Here is a 25625-nt window from a genome sequence, read left to right as displayed (position 1 = left end):
TTTCCAGACAGAAGGCTATTTTGCATCTACATCAAATCTTCATTTCATTGATTTTTGTCCCTAGGTTTAAAAAGTGGGAAATGTAGCAGGAAGATTTATTTATTTAATACATTGTAATCCAGAGAATATACGTCCGCTATACCAGGGGTCTCCAACCTGGGTCCCTTTAAGACTTGTGGACTTTAACTCCCAGAGTCCCTCAGCCAGTAAAGCTGGCTAAGGAATTCTGGGAGTTGAAGTCCACAAGTCTTAAAGGGAGCCAGGTTGGAGACTCCTGTGCTATACCACATCTGAGCTATAAAATGGGACAAGGATTAGATGGAAGGACAAAAGAAAAACTCTCTTTGCTGTCATTCAAAGGAGAGCCTTTTGCCTTTAGGAACGTCCTACAAACTCTGAAATTAAAGTGGGTTTCCCAAATTTGGGGATGGATTTAAAATCAGCTATAAATCTGGATTCTACCATATCATTAGGAAAGAAATTATACACCATTACTTCTTAGTGAACGGAATTGAGTTAAGATGGCATAATTCCTCTTCCAAATCCTTCTCTTGAAAATACCTGAGCAGTAACACTTAATATTGCTTCATTTTAAATAATGAACCCCAGACACGTTTCCTGTTTGGAATGATATCGTTTTATTCATATAATTCACAAATAATTAGGCAATACCTCAAATTCAATCTTGCTATGTGAGCAATTTCATAACCTACCCTATAACAGTCAGAAGGTTTAAAAAAAGATCATGTACAGTATGAAATACCATGGTAAATACAACTGAGTGTAGATTACCTAGGGTGTCAAAGGACAACCAAAATGGACCTGTTCCTCTGAAACCCCACTTTAAAAAATAAATAAATGAATAGTTGCATGAGCTTCATGGAAAAGGTAATGCATCTACCAGTCATTTCAGTACAATTTTATGAGAATATTCTATACAGAATGTGCACATTTTCTTCCCTTGAATCACTTTATTTGCTTAATAACCAGTTACGTTTGCTCCTTTCGTGCAAATCTTTGTTAATTCCTTTCAGCTAGGTAGAGAACAAAGCTGATAATCCAAGCCCCAAATTCAACCATTGAAAAATGAAGAAAATATAGCTTTGTCCCTTTAAAGCAGGGGCCTCCAACCTTGGCAACTTTAAGCTTGGTGGACTTCAACTCCCAGGGAGTCCTTTTTCAATTCTGGGAGTTGAAGTCCTCCAGGCTTGAAATTGCCAAGGTTGGAGACCCCTGCCTTAAAGCAATCAAAAACACACTCGCACACAATCCAATTGCAATCAGACATGCAGAAATACAACCAGTGAATTCTGCCCTTTCAAAGTTTAGCTGAATACTGTGAACATAGTCCAGTATAAACCATCAAGGAATAAATCTCCTTGGTTCTTCCTCTCCGAAAGGATACTTTTTTTATAAGCATGGTAGTTGGAGATGAGAAGAACCTCTGAGGAGAAGACCAGTCCAGCACATATGAAGGTCACCAAGTTACATAACGTTGCTGGTGACTTGCTTACATCCATGAATTCTTATCAGTTTAATTCATTCCCTCAAATTCATTCAACCTCCCTGCCATCGTAGCCTCATTATAAATTCTTTATGTATGACAAAATTATTCACACATTTTTTATTACAAATCTTACTATTGTGTTTTTTTTTTCATGAAGCATGCATGTCTGCATGAGGGAAAAATTGTTACGTTTAATGTATTTTGTCAAGATTAGGCTGAAGTCATGTACACTGTCTTCTAAATAATATTCAAATGCATGAGACCAATTTAATGCAAGCATTTTTCAGTCCTTTTCACTTCAGTGCCATTCAGTTAAACAGGACTGAAAAAAGTTGACTTACAACCCACTTTTTAAAAAGAAAAGAGTTATCATAAAACAAAATGAATAAGTTAAAAGGTATTCACAGTACAAGTTTCCAACTGAACTATTCTGTCTATATAAACAAAAAAAATATATCCCCCACCCAGCTACAGAAATACAGTTCTTTAATTAAATGAAATATGCAGTAGCAAAAGGAAGAGGTAAGAACCTAAAAAATGTGTCCCAATCATGGCAGCTTTCAGATGTGTGAACTCCAACTCCCAGAATTCCCCAGGCGGAAGGGGCTGGTTGGGGAATTCTGGGAGTTGAAGTCCACACATCTGAAAGCTGCCAAGTTTGAGACATATCGGCTTAAAAGAAAGGAAAGAAACAAACACAGGACATCAATTCAAAATGTTTAACACTGCAAGATATTGCAAATATGAGCGCTCTTTGACAGTGACCAGGCTCTCCATCGGAGCAGTGGGAGGCGGTTCCTGAAAGAGAGCGCGAGAAATGAATACTGCGTCAAGAAGCAGGCATGCACTTGCCGTGATCATTCAATGCATTCAGCAATTTATCTCTAGATGGTGGCGCAACACAAGAACCAGGCAGTGTTTCCAAATCAAACCATGGGAATGGCTACAGGTTGATCAAGCTTTCCGAGGCAGCGAAGTGAGGGCATAACGCCATATTCGGATTCTGCAGCTGCCTGATAATCCGTTTGTAGAATTTCTCTCGCACCCGATTGAACTCCATTATGTCCAGGGGATCCTCTTCAATCCAGAATTTATGAAATTCATGCATCAAGTAGCCTATGGGGACAAAACAACAACAACAAACCAACGGATTTTTGAATTCAAGTGAATTGGGGTTTTCCTTCGAGGCATAAACAGTTTTGCTATGCTTCTTCTAAATGTAACCTAATCCAAATGTCACTGAACGCTATGACTTTCTTTGGCAATAGTATGAACGTGGGAGAATACGAACTGCAGGAAGCGCTGCTGAAGGCAAGTCAGCCCAGATGGATTCTCGTAAATCTCTGCCCTCATGCACGCAAGACAGGTGAAAAGGACTCGTTTGGAAAAAAAAAGCCATGTGTGCTGCATGTTCTTAAAAATGCAGATAGAATTACAGACATTTTAATGTTGCAGTATTTTAGTGCAGGGGTCTCCAACCTTGGCAGCTTTAAGACTTGTGGACTTCAACTTCCAGAATTCCCCAGCCAGCACGGACATACACACACACCCCTATCTTTTGGCAGGTTTATAATTAGTAGTTCTTGACTTGATCTATCACTTAATGACTATTTGAATTTTCTGTCAGATCCCAGAAAATCTACTTACAGCCCAGATTCAAAATTTTGATAGTCAGGCCCCCACGCAGTCACATGACCATATTTTGGGTGCTTGGCATCTGGCCTGCATTTGCAGTGTCCTGACATTCCATAACCATGATTTACGACTTTTTGCTGGTGTTTGCTTGTGGTTTCTGGCAAAAAGCCTCCCAGAGTCATTTGGTTACATTGGGTGGCTATAGAAATTGAATGAATGAATGAATGAAACCTCACGGTGAGCCATAGGTTCACTTTACAACAGCAACATTCATTTCATGACCATGGTATTTTGCTGCAAAAAAAGGATTGTAAAATCAGGCTGAGTCATATGGTGACCCGCTTAATGACCATCTGTGACTTGCGACCATAATGGCAGGTTCAATTATGATGGTTAAGTCAAGGACTACCTATACCTGTGATGGCGAACCTGTGGCACGCAGAGCCCTCTGTGGGCACGTGCACCGGCCAGCTGATCTTTGGGTTTCTGGCACACGCATGTGCGCACATGCACACATGCATTCCAGTTTGGGCACTTGGTGCCGAAAAGGTTTACCATTACTGACCTATATGCATGTTCCATTTTGAAAGCACTGTATGCATCAACCCTTCGTATTTAGCAATTTTAGATAAATAGAAATTGGGAGTACCAAAAATTCTTCTTCAGTTGTTACTGGTGATGGCTAAGCTTCACACAGGAAAAGGCAATAAAAGCCCGTAGCAATGAATGAATGCAACATTAGTCAGAATTTGACCTATTTAGTGTATTTCACATTAGTCAAAAGGTCCCCAAGGAGACATTTTGGGGGAAAAAATCCCCTGAAATGCATGACTTCTTTCTCTTGAAACTTGGCTTTGCTTAGTGAATGGAAGCTTGATCTGAAACAACAAAAGGAATTCTGCAATATGTTGAAATCCTGAGGTAGCCAAAGTCCATGTTATTATAGAAACAGTAAGGAAGGGGCAGAATTGGAAGACAAGAGTTAAAAATGAGTATTTGATGGTGGCAGAAATAAAACAGCACCATCTGCTGGCCTTGGCAAATCATACCAACGTGTTGTCTTAAGGTCACATTTGGGCAAGTCGTCCTGAATAATGTTAAAAATTCCCCAACAGTCACAAAGGATTTAATCATCAAACAATACACAGAAAAGTGGGATCTGGGGGACATTTCAAAACTGGTTTTTTTTTTTTTATGGAAGACAAGTCAACTTTAGCCAACATGGGGGAAATGTTCATTTTTTATGAGATTTTGCATAAAACAAATTGGCTTATTTTTCCTGAAACAGATCTATTCCTGCCAAATGTTGGTCATTCTAAGAACCTATATTAGTTTTAATATATTAATATATATTAATATATTTAATATATTTCATTCAGTGGAATGCAACGACGTTTTGTGTAATTGTTCCCTTGGGAATTGAAGAAAAATTGTGCACACGCATACATACACAAGTGCAATCATTCTCTCTTACACAGAGAAATCATCCCCCCCCACACACAAATACTCACAAAAGGTTTGCTGGAAATGGGTTAACGTTGGTGCTTCTGGAGCAACATTGTAGAAATGTGTCTTCAGAGCACCGCTTACAAGCAGGTTGTATGCAAGTTCTGTTATGTTGATGCCAACAATAGCAAAGGAATATCTGCAAGAAATATAGAAACTGGATTGCAAGGAATGAAACTAAAGTGGATGGGACTATGACATCTAGAAAATCCACAGTCATTTCTCTCTAACTAAAGGGTTTCTTTTTTCAGCTTCAATTGCATGCCATTATGAAAGTTTGAATTTGCCATCTTTTTCTGAATGTCTACTTCCTGTCTCATGTGTCATTTTGGAAGGCACTTTTCTTTTTGCTTCTTAACTGCCACAATTTTTAGCTGGGGAAGTTGGGAGGGGGTTGTTATTGGAGCAGTAGAAAGTTAGTCATAACAATATTCCGTATTTAACGACTTTTGCCTGTGTCTGATGTAGATTGCCTGAAGATTGTATCCAATTGAGCATGAAGAGTTGATTGGACAATGTGATGAACTTGTGGGTGTGGGGTAGGGCTGTGAACTGTCAACTGGGTGTGGAAAACCTGGAAGCTTTCAGATTTGGGTTTTCCCAGCTGTGCCAACATGACATCTCTAATAAATTGGAACTTTGAGGAACCTCAAGCCTCAGAGCTTTATTTCATTGGGGGTGTTCCTTGGAACCCTGACATTACTCTCCACCCCCCACCCCCAACCCAATATCACAGCATGATTGGCAAAGAGTATACAGGTAGTCCTCAACTTACAACCATTCATTTAACAACTGCAGTTATGACAGTGCTGAAAAATGGATTTACAGCCAGTCCTCTCCTTTATGAACACTGCAGCATCTTTGCAAGTCACATATCCAAATTTGAGAGCTACCCACCCACCCACCTGCCCTGGCTCTATGGCATCCTATTTAGGCAGGTTTTTTAGGCTGGGCGCATGTGCAGAACATGTGCATACCAGCAAAGTATTTATTTATTTATTATTTATTTATTTATTTAATTTTTATACCGCCCTTCTCCCAAGGGACTCAGGACGGTGTACAGCCAAAAGATAAAAAACATAAAAAATATACAATTAAAACAACAATTTAAAACCGAGTATATTAGAAAAAATGGCCAACATTAAAAATTTAAAATTTAAAATTTTGAACCCTAAAATAATAAAACCCCAGTTAAAAATTTAAAACTATTAAGCCAGTCCCGCTTGAATAAATAAGTGCGTTTTCAGCTCACGGCAAAAGGTCCGAAGATCAGGCACTTGATGTAATCCAGGGGGAAGTTCGTTCCAGAGCGTAGGAGCTCCCACAGAGAAGGCCCTGCACCTGGGGGCCGCCAGCCAACATTGTTTGGCGGACGGCACCCTGAGAAGACCCTCTCTGTGTGAGCGTACGGGTTGGTGGGAGGCATGAGGTAAGTATGGCCGGGCGGAAGGCTGGGCGCATGTGTAGACATTTGCAAAGTAGTAGGGAAAGTAAGTGAATATCACCCCTGTGCAGATCCTAAGAGTCAACAACTTGATGGCACATAACCAACCAATCAATCCTGAATTTGTTCCAGTCCATCATGGGAACTAACCACTAAACCAGGGGTCTCCAACCTTGGCCACTTTAAGACTTGTGGACTTCAACTTCCAGAGTTCCTCAGCCAGCTTTGCTTTGCTTTGCTGGCTGAGGAACTCTGGGAGTTGAAGTCCACAAGTCTCAAAGTGGCCAAGGTTGGAGACCCCTGCACTAAACTATGCTCATAACCCCCCAATGGAAGACAGCATGGAGCTTATTAAAATCAACACCTAAATAGTGTTCTTATCACATTATACATCTTATCTCATCAATGCCTTCGAAAAACGAACTGTATTTCTGGAAGATAAAGAAATCCCCTTCTACAATTTTATGGAAAGCAGGCCGAGCAGGGATTTAATTACAAAATTATCAGCAAATGAGGATGACTTTAATGAGATTTCTCGTTTGGAATGCAGCACTTACCCAATAGCTTTGTCAAATTTTTTCTTCTCCCACTCAGTCTTGCTATATTTGCTGAAAAAGTTAAATGAAGAATTGGTTTACAAATGAAAAACCGTCTTCCCCCTACAGTATGCCACCTCAATGGAAAAGCTAATCAGGTTGCTAGCATTTTATTCTGTCTTTTGAGTGGGGCTTTTAAATTGTTTATCTCTGAAGCCAATTTAACTTGTTTGTCTTATAAACCTATCAGTGTTAAAATGTTTCTTCGTGTTAAAATGTTTCTGAGACTGATCCTCTTTTGTCAGACACTGATCCTTCAGACAGCCTAAAAATTAGAGTACACTAAGGAGAGGGGGAAAATATAAATGTTCTATATTTCTTTCCACATTTTTGCAAGTCTGACTGCAGCCTAAGGCAAATCACTTGAAAAAGTAAGAGAAAATAACATTTTCTGATTGGAAGAAGAAGAGAGGAAAATGTATTGCCTTCATGTGGAATTGTTTTTAAAATATCTGAAAACTAGTTGACATGTGATGTCCCACATTCCCTGATAATGTATTCATCTGAATTTGAAAAGTAAATTCCCCTAAATCTGGATGGGAAATCACAGTTTTCAGTATCATTAAAAATAGGGGGGAAAATGGACAAATAACACATAATCCCAACCCCCAGGGCTCCGGCCCACTACCAGACCGTGGCCTATTCACAACTGGGCCACGTGAGCTCAACTATCAATCACGTGGCCCGGTTCTCCCCTCCCCTCCCCCCAGCTGGGTCACCAAGCTGCCTTAAGTCCTCAAGCAAGATAGGCTGCATCTCAGGAGGCTTCTTATGTGAGAAGATTGTTAAAAGAGGAAGGAGTGATTTCGAATCTATTTTACTCCCCCACCCCATCTTAACCTGCCTAAAAGGAAAATAAACCCAGTTACAGATCTTATAGATAGATTGTAATGTAATGACCTTCTCTGGATACAGGAGGGGAAAGGAGGGGCACTAAGATGGAGAATGATGATTATATTATTACAATTTGCATGACAATTATTCAACACTTTCCTGGAAAGAAAAGCTTGTCATTGATGAAATGGTAGAAACTACACTAAGACATCTTGGATAGCTAGAGTTAATATTAGAAATGCTCAGTAGTGTTTCAGCAGGGGGTTGGACTCCAAGGTCCCTCCAACTCTGTTATTCTGTTTCTAGATTACTAAACTTTCAGTTAGAGGAGATATATTATACAATTTCCTTTAACTTTTAAACATCAATAACCCCCAAGAATATTTGTAACTCAGGATGGAACTGTGAAGTCATTGATGCTCTCTGAACTTGGTTGTTTTCTTTCAGACATTTCATTACCAAACTAGGTAGCATCATCAGTAGCTCTGATTATATTACCTAGTTTGGTAATGAAAGGTCTGCAGGAAAACAATCAAGCTCAGAGAGTACCAAGGACCTCACAGTTCAGCCCTGAGCTGCAAATATTCTCTTCTGTCAGCTTGTTTTTAAGTCATGAGAGGCCCATAGTCAACTGGAATTAGGTACTCTACCTAGCTAATCTCTCTCTCTCCCCCCCTCCCTCTTTCATGGATGCTTTTTATTGGAGAATTACATGCATGTCTGCAAAACTAATTCTGAATTAAAATCTCTAGCACAGAGACATTGAGACAGAATAATAGGAAGATTTGAAGCTCCTGTTTGTCTTTTGGAAGATGAAGTATGACTTCGTCTTGTTAGGTGGAAAGGAGTATATTCTGATTTCTAATAAAGTCTAATTTGTCCTCTAAAATAGAGAAATAGGCCAACTTTTTCCCTTGAAAGCAAAATTAACAAGTCACATTCAACATTCAGTATATTTCTTCAATATAATTTTTGAATCCAGCATTCTCAGCTATTGTGTGTGTGTTTTTTTTTTTACAAAAATAAGAACTGGAACTATATAGTATACTAAAGTAGGATTATTAATTGATATGTTACAATGCAATGTAGTTGTTGTGGGGATATCTGAGGTAGATATCTGAGGGATTCTCTTTTCTACTATGAACCTGCTTTGTTATTTCTACCAGTAAGAAAGGTCCTTTTGAAGATGTCCTGCTGTCCAAAGCTTGCTGATCTAGCATACGGAGAAGAAGAAACCCCTTCTCCTCTTGAGCGCTCATCTGAGCCTCAGGAAATGCCCCAGAAGTCAACCCAACCCAAAAAAAGTATCCCCCCCTTGAGGGGACTTACAAACAGGTTTGAGAGGAGACCATGGAATCTACTCAAACCTCACAGATGAATAAAATCCTGAAACAGAGAAGAATGTTGATGCTGTTGAAACTTCTAAGCAGAAGTTTATCATATGATTAAGGCAAAATATAGCTTTCTATAACTTAAATCTATTAGATGGAGACCTGCCCTCTTAGAAATAAGATTTTGCATTTTTTTAATCTGAGAAATCTTCAGAATATTTACACTTTTACACACACACTTTTAAACTTCCATTATATTATCCTCTTCAGCCTTATCTGTGGTAGAGAAAACGTATTTCTTTCTTTCAACCTTTCTTTCTTGGTTCTTTTTATTGCCTGACCTCCTTCTTTGTCCTCATTTGCACCTAGAGTATGCAATCACTCCTTTCTCCCTTACCAAGGTCTTCTTGTAAGGAAGCCTTCAGGGTCTTTAATAATAGTAACAATAGGCATCTTGGATGCAATGCCACAGTAACAGGAGCACCACTTGAACAATATCAGAATTGACATCATTAGTCAATTGCAAAGGCAGCTTTACTTGGAACAGTTTACATCCTGGGATTATACCTTTAATATTATTAAACAAAATGGGAGTGACTCGATATGTGGACAAAAATGCCAAATCCAATCTAAACACCTGGCTGTCTGTGCGACCACCACCACTACCACCAATAGTAATTAATTTATATAATGTCTGATTTTCAGTGGAGCTAACTTCCCAGATTTTGTTTTAGTTTATCCCTCTGGATCTCCTTCACGTCTGTTTCCAAACTTCAGTTCAAAGCTTATAAAATAGAAAAGAAATATATGTATATATACCTTATTTCCTCTTTAGTGATTTCCCTTGATTGTGAAAGATGAAAAAAGAAAAAGAAAAGAAGTAAAAAAAAAGTCTAAACGTGGATTCATGTTCATGATTTGTTAATGAAATAAATATGTCAAAGCAAAGCATTTTATCCCATCCTCGCCCCAACCCCCAAGTAAAAGAATGCAAGAAAAGCAGAGTATTTAACATCAAGGGAAAAAAAGGATGCAAACTGATATTTCAAATGATTTATTAGATGCTGTTGCCAATTCCAGCTTCAAACATTACCTATATTTGGGCTGAAGAGAGTCTAAGAGTATTTGCTGAGCTGCAGGTCCATCATGCTCAGCAAAGTATCTAGAAGGGAGAGGGAAAAACACATATACATGACAGGTATATATTTTTCAACATCTGGAACACCTGGATATTCATAGAATGAACAGACAAACCACTTCGTGTATGTAAAAAAACTGAGACCTGTTCTTTCCGCTGCACCACACACAATGGAATAAATGAAGTACATTCCTGTTAAAAATAATCTACCCCAGTGATTCTCAACCCGTGGTCTGTGGACCCTGGGGGGGAGCTACGATGTCATCATAAGGGTTCCATGACGGTTTGAAGAAATTTATGATTTAAATCTTGAATTAAGTCTTGGAGGTCCATGGCCACAAAAGAAGTTAAGGAGCTCCATGGTGAAGAAAAAGTTGAGAACCACTGATCTAACCAAATGCATACCAGGAAATATGCTTAACTTGTCCAGAAACAAATGGGAACGTACACCAGCTGAAACCAAAATCACTATATATGAGCACCATGGGTGGAAAAGGCAGAGATCTGATATTCCTATTAAAAAAACTGCTGACATTGTAATTGTTGTGTTTAAAAACTAAACCCCTGTTTTCCTACATTGTAGGTGCTGTTGTGCTGATTTAAAGAAATTATCATCTACACAGGGACAAATAGTTGCAATGAACTGAAGTCAGACTACCCAAGCGTTTGAAAAATAGTTTTCTTGACAAAGGCTGGATTTTTTCAAGAAAAGAAAAGAAGTAAAAAAAAAAGTCTAAACGTGGATTCATGTTCATGATTTGTTAATGAAATAAATATGTCAAAGCAAAGCATTTTATCCCATCCTCGCCCCAACCCCCAAGTAAAAGAATGCAAGAAAAGCAGAGTATTTAACATCAAGGGAAAAAAAGGATGCAAACTGATCTTTCAAATGATTTATTAGATGCTGTTGCCAATTCCAGCTTCAAACATTACCTATATTTGGGCTGAAGAGAGTCTAAGAGTATTTGCTGAGCTGCAGGTCCATCATGCTCAGCAAAGTATCTAGAAGGGAGAGGGAAAAACACATATACATGACAGGTATATATTTTTCAACATCTGGAACACCTGGATATTCATAGAATGAACAGACAAACCACTTCGTGTGTGTAAAAAAACTGAGACCTGTTCTTTCCGCTGCACCACACGCAATGGAATAAATGAAGTACACTCCTGTTAAAAATAATCTACCCCAGTGATTCTCAACCCATGGTCTGTGGACCCCTGGGGGGGCTACGATGTCATCACAGGGGTTCCATGACGGCTTGAAGAAATATTATGATTTAAATCTTGAATTAAGTCTTGGAGGTCCATGGCCACAAAGGATGTTAAGGAGCTCCATGGTGAAGAAAAAGTTGAGAACCACTGATCTAACCAAATGCATACCAGGAAATATGCTTAACTTGTCCAGAAACAAATGGGAACGTACACCAGCTGAAACCAAAATCACTATATATGAGCACCATGGGTGGAAAAGGCAGAGATCTGATATTCCTATTAAAAAAACTGCTGACATTGTAATTGTTGTGTTTAAAAACTAAACCCCTGTTTTCCTACATTGTAGGTGCTGTTGTGCTGATTTAAAGAAATTATCATCTACACAGGGACAAATAGTTGCAATCAACTGAAGTCAGACTACCCAAGCGTTTGAAAAATAGTTTTCTTGACAAAGGCTGGATTTTTTTTCAAGAAAAGAAAAGAAAGAAAATACAATGTCTACTTTTAATGCATTACGTGAAAGAAACAAAAATATACTTACAGCAAGTTATACAAGCCCAGGAGCCCCATTCCTCTAAAATCTGTTTTAGGATCATCACCTTGGAAACCAATTTCACACCACTGCTTGGAAATCCGAGCTGCCAAAGGAGAATCAGGTTTCAAGCATTTCCACAGCTTTGGAAGTAAAAGAAAATCACAGGTCGATTATAACACATTGCGTGCAATGATTTTTTTTTATAAAAAAAGAACCCCGACCTTATTGGCTTTGCCTTCATTGTTATGCATGGTATTGAAGGATCCTGGGGCGATGTGCCAACTAAAAATCAGCAAGGCTTTCTCCTTGACACTGCAAACATTTCAAACGTGGCCTCTGGGAAATCTGATTTGCTTTAATTCAGAAATGGTGCAAGAATCCTGATCAGGCCTCCATAGTTATTTTCTCTAGCTTGGCACAAACCTCTAGGCAAAGCCGCAAATCATAGAATGGCTGTAAACACCATTAGCTATAAAGGGATTTTTTTTCTCCCTTATGCTAATTTTGTAAGAGCATATCAGGGCCTGTCATAGAGGAGACTGTGCTGTTCAAAAAAATGGATATTCATGCCTCTGCCAGGGCTTAAGATTCAGAATGTTTATTTTATTTATTTATTTATTTATTATTTAGATTTTTATACCGCCCTTCTCCCGAAGGACTCAGGGCAGTGTACAGCCAGATTAAAACAGTGGAATATACAAATTAAAACATCAGTTAAAATAACATATTATATAATTGGCCGAAAATTAAAACCGTCAAATTTGACCCAAAAATAAAATACCCCAGTTAAAATTATTAAAATTAAAAACAGGTAGCCAGTGCAGACTGCGCAGGAGCGGTGTTACGTGTGGCTCCCTCAATCACCCGCGCAGCTGCATTCTGGACTAACTGAAGCCTCCGAGTGCACTTCAGGGGTAGCCCCATGTAGAGAGCATTGCAATAATCCAGACGAGAAGTGACAAGAGCGTGAGTGACTGTGCATAAGGCATCCCGGTCAAAAAAGGGGCGCAACTGGCGAACCAGGCAAAAGGTTCTCCTGGAGACGGCCGCCAAGTGGTCTTCAAACGACAGCCGTCCATCCAGGAGAACGCCCAAGTTGCGCACCCTTTCTGTTGGGGCCAATGACTCGCCCCCAACAGTCAGTCGCGGTTGCAGCTGACTGTACTGGGGTGCCGGCATCCACAGCCACTCCGTCTTGGATGGATTGAGCCTGAGTCTGTTTCTCCCCATCCAGATCCGTACGGCTTCCAGGCACTGGGACAGCACTTCGACGGCTTCGTTGGGGTGGCCCGGGGAAAAAGTACAGCTGAGTATCATCAGCGTACAACTGGTAACTCACCCCGAAGCCACTGATGACCTCGCCCAATGGCTTCATATAGATGTTGAACAGGAGAGGCGAGAGAATCGACCCCTGAGGCATCCCACAAGTAAGGCGCCTCACGGTCGATCTCTGCCCTCCTGTCAACACCGTCTGCGACCGGTCAGAGAGATAAGAGGAGAACCACCGATAAACGGTGCCTCCCACTCCCAAACTCTCCAACCGGTGCAGCAGGATACCATGGTCGATGGTATCAAAAACCGCTGAGAGATCTAACAGGACCAGGGCAGAGGAACAACCCCTATCCCTGGCCCTCCAGAGGTCATCCACCAACGCGACCAAAGGTATCTCCGTGCTATATCCGGACCGGAAGCCAGACTGGAACGGGTCTAGATAGACAGCTTCATCCAGGTACCGGGGAAGCTGCCATGCCACCACTCTCTACAACCTTCACCATAAAGCGAAGGTTGGAGACTGGACGATAATTACCCAGAATAGCTGGATCCAGGGAAGGCTTCTTGAGGAGGGGTCTCACCACCGCCTCTTTCAAGGCGGTGGGGAAAACCCCTTCCAACAATGAAGCATTTATAATTCCCCGGAGCCAGCCTCGTGTCACCTCCTGAGTGGCCAGCACCAGCCAGGAGGGACACGGGTCCAGTAAACATGTAGTGGCATGTAACCTCCCCAGTAACCTGTCCACGTCCTCGAGAGCCACAGAATCAAACTCATCCCAAACAACATCAACAAGACGCGTCTCCGTCATCTCATCCGGATCATCGCAATTTTGGTCCAGACTATCCCGAAGCTGAGCGATTTTATCGTATAGATAACCATTAAACTCCTCGGCACGTTCCTGCAAGGGGTCATCCCACCCCCCCCGATGTAGGAGCGAGCGGGTCACCCGAAACAGGGCGACCGGACGGTTATCTGCCGACGCAATGAGGGTGGAAACGTAAGAACGTTTCGCATCCCTCAGTGCCACTAGGTAGGTCTTCGAAAAAGACCTAACTAGTGTCCGATCAGCCTCGGCACGGCTGGACCTCCAGGTACTCTCTAGGCGTCTTCTCCGGCGTTTCATCTCTCTCAGCTCCTCAGAGAACCTAGGAGCCAATTGAGATCTACGCCGGGTCAGAAGCCGCAAAGGCACGACACGGTCCAAAGCCCCAGCCTGTTCCCAGGCCGCAACTAGTTCTTCGGTCATGCCGTGGGCAAGATCCTCAGGGAACGGCCCAAGCTCCGTCAGGAACCTCTCGGGGTCCATCAGGCGCCTGGGACGGAACCAACACATTGGTTCCGTCTCCCTGCGGTGGTGAGCGGCGGTCTAGAAGTCTAGGCGGAGGAGAAAATGATCTGACCATGACACAGGTACCGTCACTAAATCTCCTAATACCAGATCATTAAACCACTGTCCAGAGATATAAATCAAGTCCAGTGTGGACCCCCCCTATGTGTGTAGGGCCATCAGTTACTTGAATCAGGTCCAAGGCCATCATGGAAGCCTGGAACTCCTGGACCACCGTTGATGACAAACCGGCCGATGGCAAGTTGAAATCCCCCATGACCAAAAGTCTGGGAATCTCAACCGCCACTCCGGCAAGCACCTCCAGTAGCTCAGGCAGGGCTGTAGTCACGCAGCAAGGAGCCAGGTACACGATCAACAGACCCATCTGATTCCTATGGCCCCATTTCACAAGGAGGGATTCACAATTGGCTATCTGAGGCACAGTGGACTCTCTCGGCTCCAGACCTTCCCTCATCACAACCGCCACCCCTCCACCCCTACCCTGGGCCCTCGGTTGATGGAATGCTCAGAATCCCGGAGGGCACAGTTTGAATGTTGCTAGAATACCAGGAATGGAATTTTTAGAATAGAATTTTATTGGCCAAGTGTGATTGGACACACAAGGAATTTGTCTTGGTGCATATGCTCTCAGTGTACATAAAAGAAAAGATACGTTCATCAAGGTACAACATTCAGGCAAAGTAAATGACTATAATGTTTTCAGTTTCAGAGAACTGGTATGAAAAAATACTTGGTAAGTTTTCATTTACTTTGGAACTTTGTTCAAGCTATTAATTACCGGCATTTGAACTGTGTCCAGGAGCTTGTGGCAACAAATGGACTGGCTGCAAAATAGGTGTTAATCTGCTACACAATTAAAGGCAGGCAGGCAGGCAGCCACAATCTGTGCCAGTGGGAACCTCTGAGTCATCTTCTTCTTTTTTTTAAATTTTATTGAGTTTTTACAAATAAGCAAATCTTATTTACATCTTAAACATATCTGCGACTATTTACATAGCATAACATTCCAATTCGAAAATATCCTATACATTTTTACTATACATTTTGATTCTGTCTTTTTTGTCTGTTTCTTTTTCATTTATCTGTTCTCAATCTAATCGTACCACTTCTCCCATATTGCGTAATATTCCGAATCTATTTCTCCTTTTAAATCAATTGTCAGTTTATCCTTGCTTTTGACCACATTTCCAACAGTTTGGGCTTAAATTTGAGTATATTTTAGCTAATCTAAAGGTAAAGGTAAAGTTTCCCTCGCACATACGTGCTAGTCGTTCCCAACTCTAGGGGGCGGTGCTCATCTCTGTTTCAAAGTCGAAGAGCCAGCACTGTCAGAAGACGACTCCGTGGTCATGTGGCCAGCATGACTCAATGCCAAAGGCGCACGGAAAGCTGTTACCTTCCCACCAAAGGTGGTCCCTATTTTTCTATTTGCATTTTTTACGTGCTTTCGAACTGCTAGGTTGGCAGAAGCTAGGACAAGTAACCGGAGCTCACCCCATTACGCGGCACTTGGGATTCGAACCGCTGAACTGCTGATCTTTTGATCGACAAGCTCAGCGTCTTAGTCACTAAGCCACCACATCCCTTTTAGCTAATCTAGAGGATGCCAAATGCTAGCGATCTTCAAGTCAATCCAGTGCAAGTGGAATTGTAGTTATCTAATTGTGGGATAACAAGAGTCTGTCATCATCATCTTCCATGCCTTCTTTTGCTTATTTGAAAACTGTCCCAAATAACCAAGACCCCCGGGTAATGTAAAACAAAGTAAGACTAAAACAGAGAAAACTATATAACGAAAATAGAATATCATAATAATGGTTCTCTATAGTTGTTCAAGGCCAAAGACACAGTCGGATAAAGAAGATGTAGGAGCTGTCTAGGATGAGCCTGAGGGCAGGGTCAAATGCATCATTAGTTTGGAATCTCTACACCCTTGTAAGAGACATAAGTCTAGTCACCTTTGAAGTCCTTTGATTCTTATCAGGCACCAATTTGCCTTGACCATTGGTAGATCAGATTCTTGTGTCTAGGTAGCATGAAATAAACTTGCAGTACTTTTGAACCTTATCCTGATTTCTCGCACCTGACAATAATTCTCTTAATAGCCTTAGGAAATTCAGGAAGGGATGGAGCCAAATGTAGTTGTGTGGTAGCATGTTCCAAACTGTAGGGGCCCTGCCACTTACTATTGCCCTCTCAAAGAGGGCATCTCTAGAATTTTGAACTGACCTGGGAGAACCAATTCTAGTCCAGGATATATCCTGGTGATCTATTGATAAGGCTTTACAGCAGGGGTGAAATGCTATAAGTTCGCTCTGGTTCAGGCAAATTGGTAGCAGCGGCAGCATGAGGCTCCACCCACCTGCCCAGATGTCGTTACTTCCTGGTTTTAACCAGGAAGTAAGCTGTTTTTGACCCTCTGCGCATGCAGCGTGCACACTTCCGAACCAGTAGGGAAGGTAAGTAGATTTCACCACTGCTTTACAGGTAATGATCAGCACTCTGAATTTGGTCAGTAAGTCTACTGGCATTAGAGCAATGACTTTAATATTGGGGTTTTTTTTGTTTTGTTTTGTTTTTTTGCGAAAACAGATTTGGCCCATACTAATAAATTAAATAAATTTTTATGTTGCTTCCTTTAAAAGTGAAAGTTGTTCAGCGTGGCGTCTCTTTACTATGAAAAGTCATGTTCTTCTGAGAGATTTTTAAATAGAGGAAGCCATAATGAATGGGAATGGGAACGGCAATAGAATAGAATAGAATAGAATAGAATAGAATAGAATAGAATAGAATAGAATAGAATGATTTATTGGCCATAATAATGCTCTCAAAAGTTAGGTTTTTCCCATTTTATCTTTTATTTCCCTATTTCTCACAATCTTGGTTATACTAATTTTAACAATACCACATTGTTGCCTGCAATCTTTGGAAACTAAATAAGCAAAATCTTCCCAGTCAGTTCAGAAGCTCTCCTATCATTCCATGAGTTTAGGAAAAGCTGTACAGCGAAATCTTTTTATCAATACTCTGAGCGTGTAACTTTATTCAAGGCCTTCTTAAGAGATAAAGCTCGTTTTTAAGCATAGCTCCAGCACGTACCTTCAGAAGCATTTCTTCATGCTGATCCTCCTCAGAGTCATATGGCTCTCGACGCAGCTTTTCCACCTCTGCAATTAGATTTCTGTATCCAACAATCTGCAAAAGGCAGGCCTGCAGAGATACACTTAGCCTAAAATGAAAAGATAAGGCCAAGAACACGGCAAACTCAGTAATTCGGCTTTGAGAGATTTATATTATTTTATTTTTTTTTTTTGTTCAAAAAGTTTTTATTGGTCAAAAAAGGTTTATACAAATACATATCAGGTATGGTAAATTTTCATTTTTCTTATACAAGATAAGAATTTAACTCAAATTTTTTAACACATACAACAGCCATATGGCAAACAGGTGACACGAAGTAGCTAAGTTTACAAATCTTACATACGCAATAAAGAAGGGTCAAGAATAAACAGAATATCGTACAAAAGAGAATAAGGAAAACCAACACAATACCAAATATCTTTATCACTTCCTAGTTTTGGATCTCAGAACTCTGGGTTCAGCCTGACCCAACTCCAGGGCCGCAACAGCGGCAGCCGCCTCCGCCCCATGGTCTATAACCTCCCCTTCTTCAATTCCTGGGTCATCTGATTCCAGGAGGGCTTTGTGTTCCTCCACGTAGGCCGTAGCCTCCGCAATTGTACTAATTTTTTTCGTAATGCCCTCCCGGAAAATCATCAATCCCTCTGGCATCAGCCATCTGAAGCCTACTCCCTTCTGGTACAATTTGCTTGACAAAAAGTAATATTTCTTTCTCATTTCACGTACCTGTCTGGGAATCTGCCTCAGAATGGCTATCTCCCTGCCCCTGTAAGTCAGTGCCCCACTCCTATGTTTTCTAAAATTTCATCTCTCGTCTCTCTTCTCACAAATTTGACATGAACCTCTCTGGGAACTGCATGCGTGCGTGCATATTGTGAATTAACTCTATAAACTCGATCCACATCCCAATTCATGAAATCAACACCTCTCCCAAGAAATTCTCCCAACAATTTAGTCACAACATCTCTCAAATCTTCTTGGTCCACTTCTTCCAAATTTTGAAACCTAAGGAAATAAGACATTTTATCCATCTGTAGTCCAAGCACAGCATTGCCTGTCATCTCCTCTCTTTTCTGCACTGCCCGCATCTCACCTGCAGACCTTCCACTTTCTGCTTATTTTCTGCTGAGACTTGTTGAGTATCCTTTAAATCCTTTTGGATAGTCACAATTTCTACTCTTATTTCCATTTGGCCTCTTTGCAAATCATCCAGTTTCTTGTCCATATTGGATAACTTTTCCAGAATTCTCTCCATCTCTCCAGCAGTTGGTCTCTGACCTTTGCCATTTAAAAAAAATTCAAAATCCTCAGGCAAGCACAGTATCCTTGTAATTTCCTCCGGATCCACCAGGGGGCACTCACAGGAGCAACGAGTCCAGAGTACAGTTAGTCAACCAGGAAGCCGAAGGGAAGTGATGTCATCAAAATTCTCATAGTGAAGGCGGAAGCTGGGCGCCACCACTGTTCCCCAGAGGAGGGGCCTCAAACCCTCCCTCCTAAATTTCTCCATCACCTCTTCTCCAGAGCTCCACAAAACCGTAATCTTCTTATTTTAAGTTCTCCTCTCTCCAGAATGACTCGTGCTCCTTCCAGCCGCAGGGGAGAAAACCCCCGCACTCGGAGCACTCCACTCGCGTTACCGATATCCCTTCCCTTCTCCATTCCTCAATTCTTCTCCGCTCCTGTTCACCACCAGGCTGCTGCAGTTATAAATCCAAAGCCCCGGTGTCACCGGGCACAGCGGCCCAGGCGACGACCAAAATAATGGCCGTGGCCCGTGGCCTCCAAACCCCGCCGAGCCTAGGACGCGCCAGCATCGGTCCCCCCAGTCCTGTATGTCGGCTGGGAGACCCCTGGCGAGCCGTCCGTGCGGCAGGTGTCCTTTTCGGAACACCTGGCCCCTAGGGGCCTCGGCGGCGGCCGGATTCGGGCACTGGAGGCAGGAGAAGCCTCCAGACGACCGTTGCCTCTGGACACCGGAAGTCGTCTCTCTAGAGATTTATATTATTTTAGTATAGAATGGTGGCCTATTTCTTTTTTTTTTCTTTTTCCCCTGGATGATCAGCATTTTTTGAGACAATGTGTACTGCTCAAGAATCTGACTTTCTTTGCATTCTGCCTGCTTATTTCAGCAGAAAAAAAACTTTACATGTGACTATAAGGAACTTCTGGACATGCCATCTTTCAATTCATCTTTTCTGTTTTCCTTGACGTTTGTCCTCACAGCTACTGTATTTTTTGGTGTGTAAGACACACTCCCCCCACCCACAAAGTGGGTGGAAAAGTCTGTGCGTCTTATATAGCGAATGTTGCCAAAGCCCCACTCCACCCTTCGGCCTCTGCCTCCCAGCAATTTGCCTCCTTGCAGTAAACAACAGCCTGGTCAGCTTCAGTACAGCCTGATTTAGCACGAGCAGCTGATTGGCGGTTGGATCTGCCTCCCAGAATACCGCCTATCAGCTGTTCCAGGCTGCAGGGATTGCTACCGCCCGTCACCGCCTCCTGGAATGGGCCGAAAATGGGGTGTGTGGAGGCCAAAAATGGGGTGTGTGGAGGCGGCGACAGGCAGCAGTGGCGATGGGTGGTGACAGAGGTGATGGGTGGTGGCAATCCTCACAGCCTGGAACAGCTGATAGGCGGTGTTCTGGGAGGCAGATCCAACTGCCAATCAGCTGCTTGTGCTAAATCAGGCTGTGCTGAAGCTGACCTGGCTGTTTGCTGCAAGGTGGCAAATTGCTGGGAGGCAGAAACAGATTTTTTTTTCTTGTTTTCCTCCCCAAAAGCTAGGTGCGTCTTATAGTCTGAAAAATACAGGTAATTTGCATCCTTCTTTTTTAAAAGGTGGCTGAAAAGAAATCTTTTTTTTTTCTTCTTTTGCTGGGGACAACAGAAATCTGTATATTTTGTCTGATTGAAATAAAAACATATGGAATTGCTTTGCTTCTAAGGGAGTAACTAAGAATTGAATGGGCACTCTAAGCAATATATATGAAATGATCATTAGATTGTAAGGTAAAGTGTGATGGTAAAGAATTGGTTCCAGATTAACACTTGAAATTAAAGAGTAGGAAGATACGGACTATTTTGAAACATGGGATTCATTTTATCTATGGTTAAAAAATAGAAACAGAAGTTAGAACATTTAAAATGATAAGCGAAGGATTCATTTTACCATGAGGGTTTATTATATGTTTATTATCAATATGATTTAGCATTAACAATTAAGTTTTAATATTATGTTGAGAAAATATTATTATATGATCACTACTAATGAACATGATGATGGTGATGATGACTATTGCTCAAAATAACTGTACCCAGATAACACACTGTTTATATAGACATTGAAATTGTTGCTCTTTATTTATATAGTAAAAATAAATAAAAAATATCTGAAAAAAGAAAAGAACTGGTTCCAAGGAAAGATACAGCTGTGTCTGCTAATATGGCGCAATGATCAGTACTGCAGTTTGCTTCTGTTGACTGCCAGCTGCCAGCAGTTTGAATCTCACCAGGTTCAAGGTTGACTCAGCCTTCCATCCTTCCGAGGTGGGTAAAATGAGGACCCAGATTGTTGGGGGCAATATGCTGACTCTGTAAAACGCTTAGAGAGGGCCGTAAAGCACTGTAAAGTGGCATATAAGTCTAAGTGTTATTGCTATTGCTGTCCATCAACAGTTTTAGAAGAGAAATTATTTATCCAAGATTGTGGTACTGGAGCTCATGAGGGATCATATCAAAGAATTATAGGTCGTCCTTGACTTATGACCACAGTTGGGACCAGAAATCCATTTGCAAGTTGTTGCAGTTGCAAGTTGAAGCAACCATGTGACGGGACCCCTTTTAGGCCATTTTCCATGGTGGTCATTAAGCAAATCACTACTGTGGTCATTAAGTGAATCATGCAACTCTTAAGCAAATGGTTATCATGAAACCTTCCAAATGGGATTTTTTTTTTTATGGAAACTGGCCAAACCGGCAGGATGCGGCAACCAGTTGTAAAGGTATTTCGTTGCCAAACACCCAAAATGCAGTCACAGGAGCATGACAGAGGGGAATGACATTTTACCGACCTCGGAAGGATGGAAGGCTGAGTCAACCTTGAGCCAGGTGAGATTTGATCTGCCAAATTGCAGGCAGCCGGCAGGCAGCACAAGTAGCCTGCAGCAGAGGTGGGTTTCAGCAGGTTCTGACCAGTTCTGGAGAACCGGTAGTGGAAATTTTGAGTAGTTTGGAGAACTGGTAGTAAAAATTCTGACTGGCCCCACCCCCAACTATTCTCTGCCTCCTGAGTCCCAGCTGATTGGGAGGGAATGGGGATTTTGCAGTAACCTTCCCCTGCCCTGCCCACCAAGCCCCGCCCACCAAGCCATGCCACACCCACCAAGCCACAGAACTGGTAGAACATTTTTTGAAACCCACCACTGGCCTGCAGTACTATATTCTAACCACTGTGCCACCGCAGCTCTTAATACCTGTATCTTTCACAAAATGTTTGTCAAAATCTGCACTGCATTGGGAAATGTGTGGGAAAAATCAACTTTAAAAGAAATTAAAGAATGAAGCCTGAAACATTCTCTCCCCCAATGCCACTTTATTTAAAACTTACTGCGGATTTACATCTGGGTTAATTTTTTTCAAGTCTATGATGGCATCTACCGTTTTTTCAATTGCATCTGGATGAACACTAATGGAATTTTGGAGCAACTGAAAAAAAAGAATTTATCATATATCAGTTTTCCCACAGTGAAATGCAGTAGAAATAAATTACTGAAACTACTATTAAACGACATTAACAGGGTATAACCCTGAGTTACTTAGGCTTGCATCATACCAAATCATGATTAAACCCACACTGAAATATTTGTAGGGCCTATTTGAGGGTGGGGGTGGGGAGAGGCAAGGAAAGTTTTAAAAAAGTCAAGATGAGAGCTATATTACACAATGAAACTCCCCCTCCCTTTGTAAGCCATGATGCATGTTATAAAAAGGTGTCCGCCATTGTTTTTTGTCCTCCTTGTCCCTTGGACACCCTTGTATCACTGTGTCCAATAAAGATGACCATCTGTGTTCTTTTTAACTCAATAACAATAAAACAGAATAGTAATGAAAGTCTTTAATGCACGAGGAACTTTCGAATTTCCATCTCATGAATATTTGACAGCTGTCAAAAAGGATACGGGTAGAAAGACCACTATTTGTTAAGGCAAATCAATGAGCATTAATATTACCAGGCAATCAATTCCTGAACATCTAAATATGTGAGGTAAATATCTTGAAGCTATTAAGATATAGAGGTTATATTTTATTTCCTTCCTTTTCACAGTCTCATATTTTTCAGTTATCTGAAGATTTTCCTTCACTCTTGTTTGTTTTTACAATACTTCTGCTGTAATATAGATCATAGAGCTAATATTGTCACACCAAATAAACACAATACAGAGATAATTTTACCCACCTTGTTTTTTGAATTCCTCAATGATGTCTCTGTTGGGAAAAAATTTAAATTTTTATTACATTTTAGCATCTTTAACAATGTGGCCAATAGAAACACATAATATTTTATCAACGGGCTTTCATCAGCAAGGAAAAATGAACAAGGGAGGGATTTGGTGGCTCATCAGGCTAATGCAGCCTGTTATTAACAGCAACTGCCTGCAATATTGCAGGTTTAAGTCCCACCAGGCCCAAGGTTGACTCAGCCTTCCATCCTTTATAAGGTAGGTAAAATGAGGACCCAGATTGTTGGGGGGCAATAAGTTAACTTTGTATATAGTATACAATTGGATGAAGACTATTGCCTGACATAGTGTAAGCCGCCCTGAGTCTTCGGAGAAGGGCGGGATATAAATGCAAATAAAATAAAATAAAATAAATAAAATTTTATTAGGAAACAGAATTCTTACATGAATACAAAATATTTGGGGGGGGGAATCAATGATGTTAAAGATTAATAAGTTTTTTAAAAAAATAAGCTGTTTATCTCAGTTATATAAGATATGTTTTTATTCAGCAAGACAATCTGTCTCTCTTAATCTAGAATTCCCAAAAACCTGAGGCAGGATGGCCAATTGGGATCCCCAAATCCCCAAACATTATACGATATAACCAAGCTCATATTTAGGATAAACAGCAGAACAAGCTAAAAGTTATTGAAGTATAGATAGTCCCCAACTTACAACCACAATTGGAACTGGAATTTCCATTGTAATTTGTAAATCTAGTCATCATATGAACAGACCTGATTTTATAACCATTTTTACTGTGGTTTTTAAACAAAGCGAATGTCCATTAAGCAAATCACACGGTCATTAAGGAAATCCAGCTTCCCTAATTGACGTAGCTTGCTGGAAACTGGCTGGAAAGATTTTAAATGATGATCGTGTGACCAAAGGACACTACAACTGGTTGTAAATGCAAAGTAGTTGCCGACCACCCAAATTGTGACCATTTAACTGTGGGGGTTGTGTGACAGTTGTAAATTAAGAGATTGGATAACATTTTGTCTGAAATGGTATAGGGTTTCCTGCCTAAGCAGGGGGTTGGACTAGAAGACCTCCAAGGTCTCTTCCAACTCTGTTATTCTAAACGTGAAGACAGTTATAAATCGCTTTTTGCAAGGCTGTGGAAGGCTTCATCATTCTGAACCACCCTTAAATCAACGGTTGTAAGTTGAGGATACATATATTAGATCAAGTACTATGAAGAAAGAGAATTAACGATAAGAAGCCCAAACTACACCAGTGGCTTTTGTTCTATTTGCTATCCATCTTGTTAAATTCCAGCAGGAAAAAAGTTGGAAATAACTATGTATAGTCCAAGGAAAGTTTTTTTTTTTTCTATATCAACCACTGTTTGCTCCTAATGAGGAAACTGATGCAATATGATAAATGAATCCAACTTGATAAAATGTTTGCTTGCTTGCTAATTTTTGTCTTCTGTTGAATCTTGCCACAGATAAATGGAATTTTATGAGACTCTTCAGTGGCAAATTTCATTCACTGCCTTTAATTGTGATTAAGGAGGAAACCTTTTCTTAAACCAATACATCTGGAAGACAGCAGGATGAGGAAGTCTAGGCGAGAAAAACATGCTTTCCAACAAAAGATAGGTAGTCCTCAACTTATGACAACAACTGCGCCCAAGATTTATGTTGCTAAGTGAAACATTTGTTAAGTGAGTTTTGCCCCATTTTTTGACCTTTCTTGCCACAGTTGTTAAGTGAATCACAGTTGTTAAGTTAGTAACATGGTTAAGTGAATCTGGGTTTCCCGTTGACTTTGCTTGTCAGAAGGTCACAAAAGCTGATCACATGACCCTGGGACACTGCAACCGTTATAAATATGAACCAGTTGCCAAGCGTCTGAATTTTGATCATGTGACCAGGGAGATGTTGCAATGGTCATAAGTGTGAAAAACGGTCATAAGTTGCTTTTCCAATGCTGTTGTAACTATTAATAGTCACTAAATGAACTGTTGTAAGTCAAGGAATACCTGTGTTCTGAAACATCAGTTTTTATGATGATGTACCAGTGGTAAGATCCTTCCAGTTTAACAACCAGTTTAGTTATCATGCGCTTTGCTGCGCGCGCGTGTGCAGTTCCGCGTTAGTGCTAGGGAACTAAAACAGCTGAGGCGCGGCAATCTGTTCTCCCACGCTAATCAGCTGCAAAGATAAAGGTAAGTAAAGCGCAAGGATGGGCAGGCCGACCCAGCTGATCATTGGACCAAACCGGTTCACTCCCAGCTGATCGTCGGAGCTACCGGTTTGCCCAAACTGGTCCGAACCAGTAGAATCCCACCCCTATGGGGTTCGTATAATAAATCACTTTAAACTAGATTCATATATAATAGATCACTTTAATCAAGGCTTGAGGCAATTAATGAACTGTCAACCAAACAAACAAGTCAACCGTTTTATGAGCATGATGAATGAAAATAAAGATTAAGAGTTGCCCTAAAGGTGCTTACCAATTTTCAAGGTTCTTTCAGCTCCAGGCTTGATATTATAGCAGATCCTTTGCAGTTCACAGCGTCCGGTCAATTTCCGTGCCACAAATTTCAGGCAGCGCCATAAGCATTTGCAATAGAAGTACAGGCATACCTGGATAAGCATTCTGTC

The 25625-nt window shown here is 41.1% G+C and overlaps 1 protein-coding gene across 1 annotated transcript; it reads right to left on the bottom strand.

Annotated features, from left to right (window-relative positions):
- Positions 1–2198: 2198 nt before the first annotated feature.
- Positions 2199–25625, bottom strand: ELMOD1 (ELMO domain containing 1). The gene is made up of 10 exons (XM_058185632.1): positions 25475–25625; positions 22962–22990; positions 22113–22210; positions 17462–17591; positions 11748–11881; positions 10925–10993; positions 9673–9696; positions 6650–6700; positions 4654–4787; positions 2199–2623 (listed from the first exon to the last, which is right to left on the bottom strand). The coding sequence occupies exons 1-10, from the start codon at positions 25617–25619 to the stop codon at positions 2451–2453; spliced, it is 987 nt and encodes a 328-aa protein (XP_058041615.1). The 5' UTR covers positions 25620–25625; the 3' UTR covers positions 2199–2450.

This window comes from Ahaetulla prasina, chromosome 5 (assembly GCF_028640845.1).
Source record: "Ahaetulla prasina isolate Xishuangbanna chromosome 5, ASM2864084v1, whole genome shotgun sequence".
In the NCBI taxonomy this organism is placed as follows: Eukaryota; Metazoa; Chordata; class Lepidosauria; order Squamata; family Colubridae; genus Ahaetulla; species Ahaetulla prasina.
The sequence above is the reverse complement of the archived record's forward strand: the minus strand, read 5'-3'. Positions and strand labels throughout refer to the sequence as shown.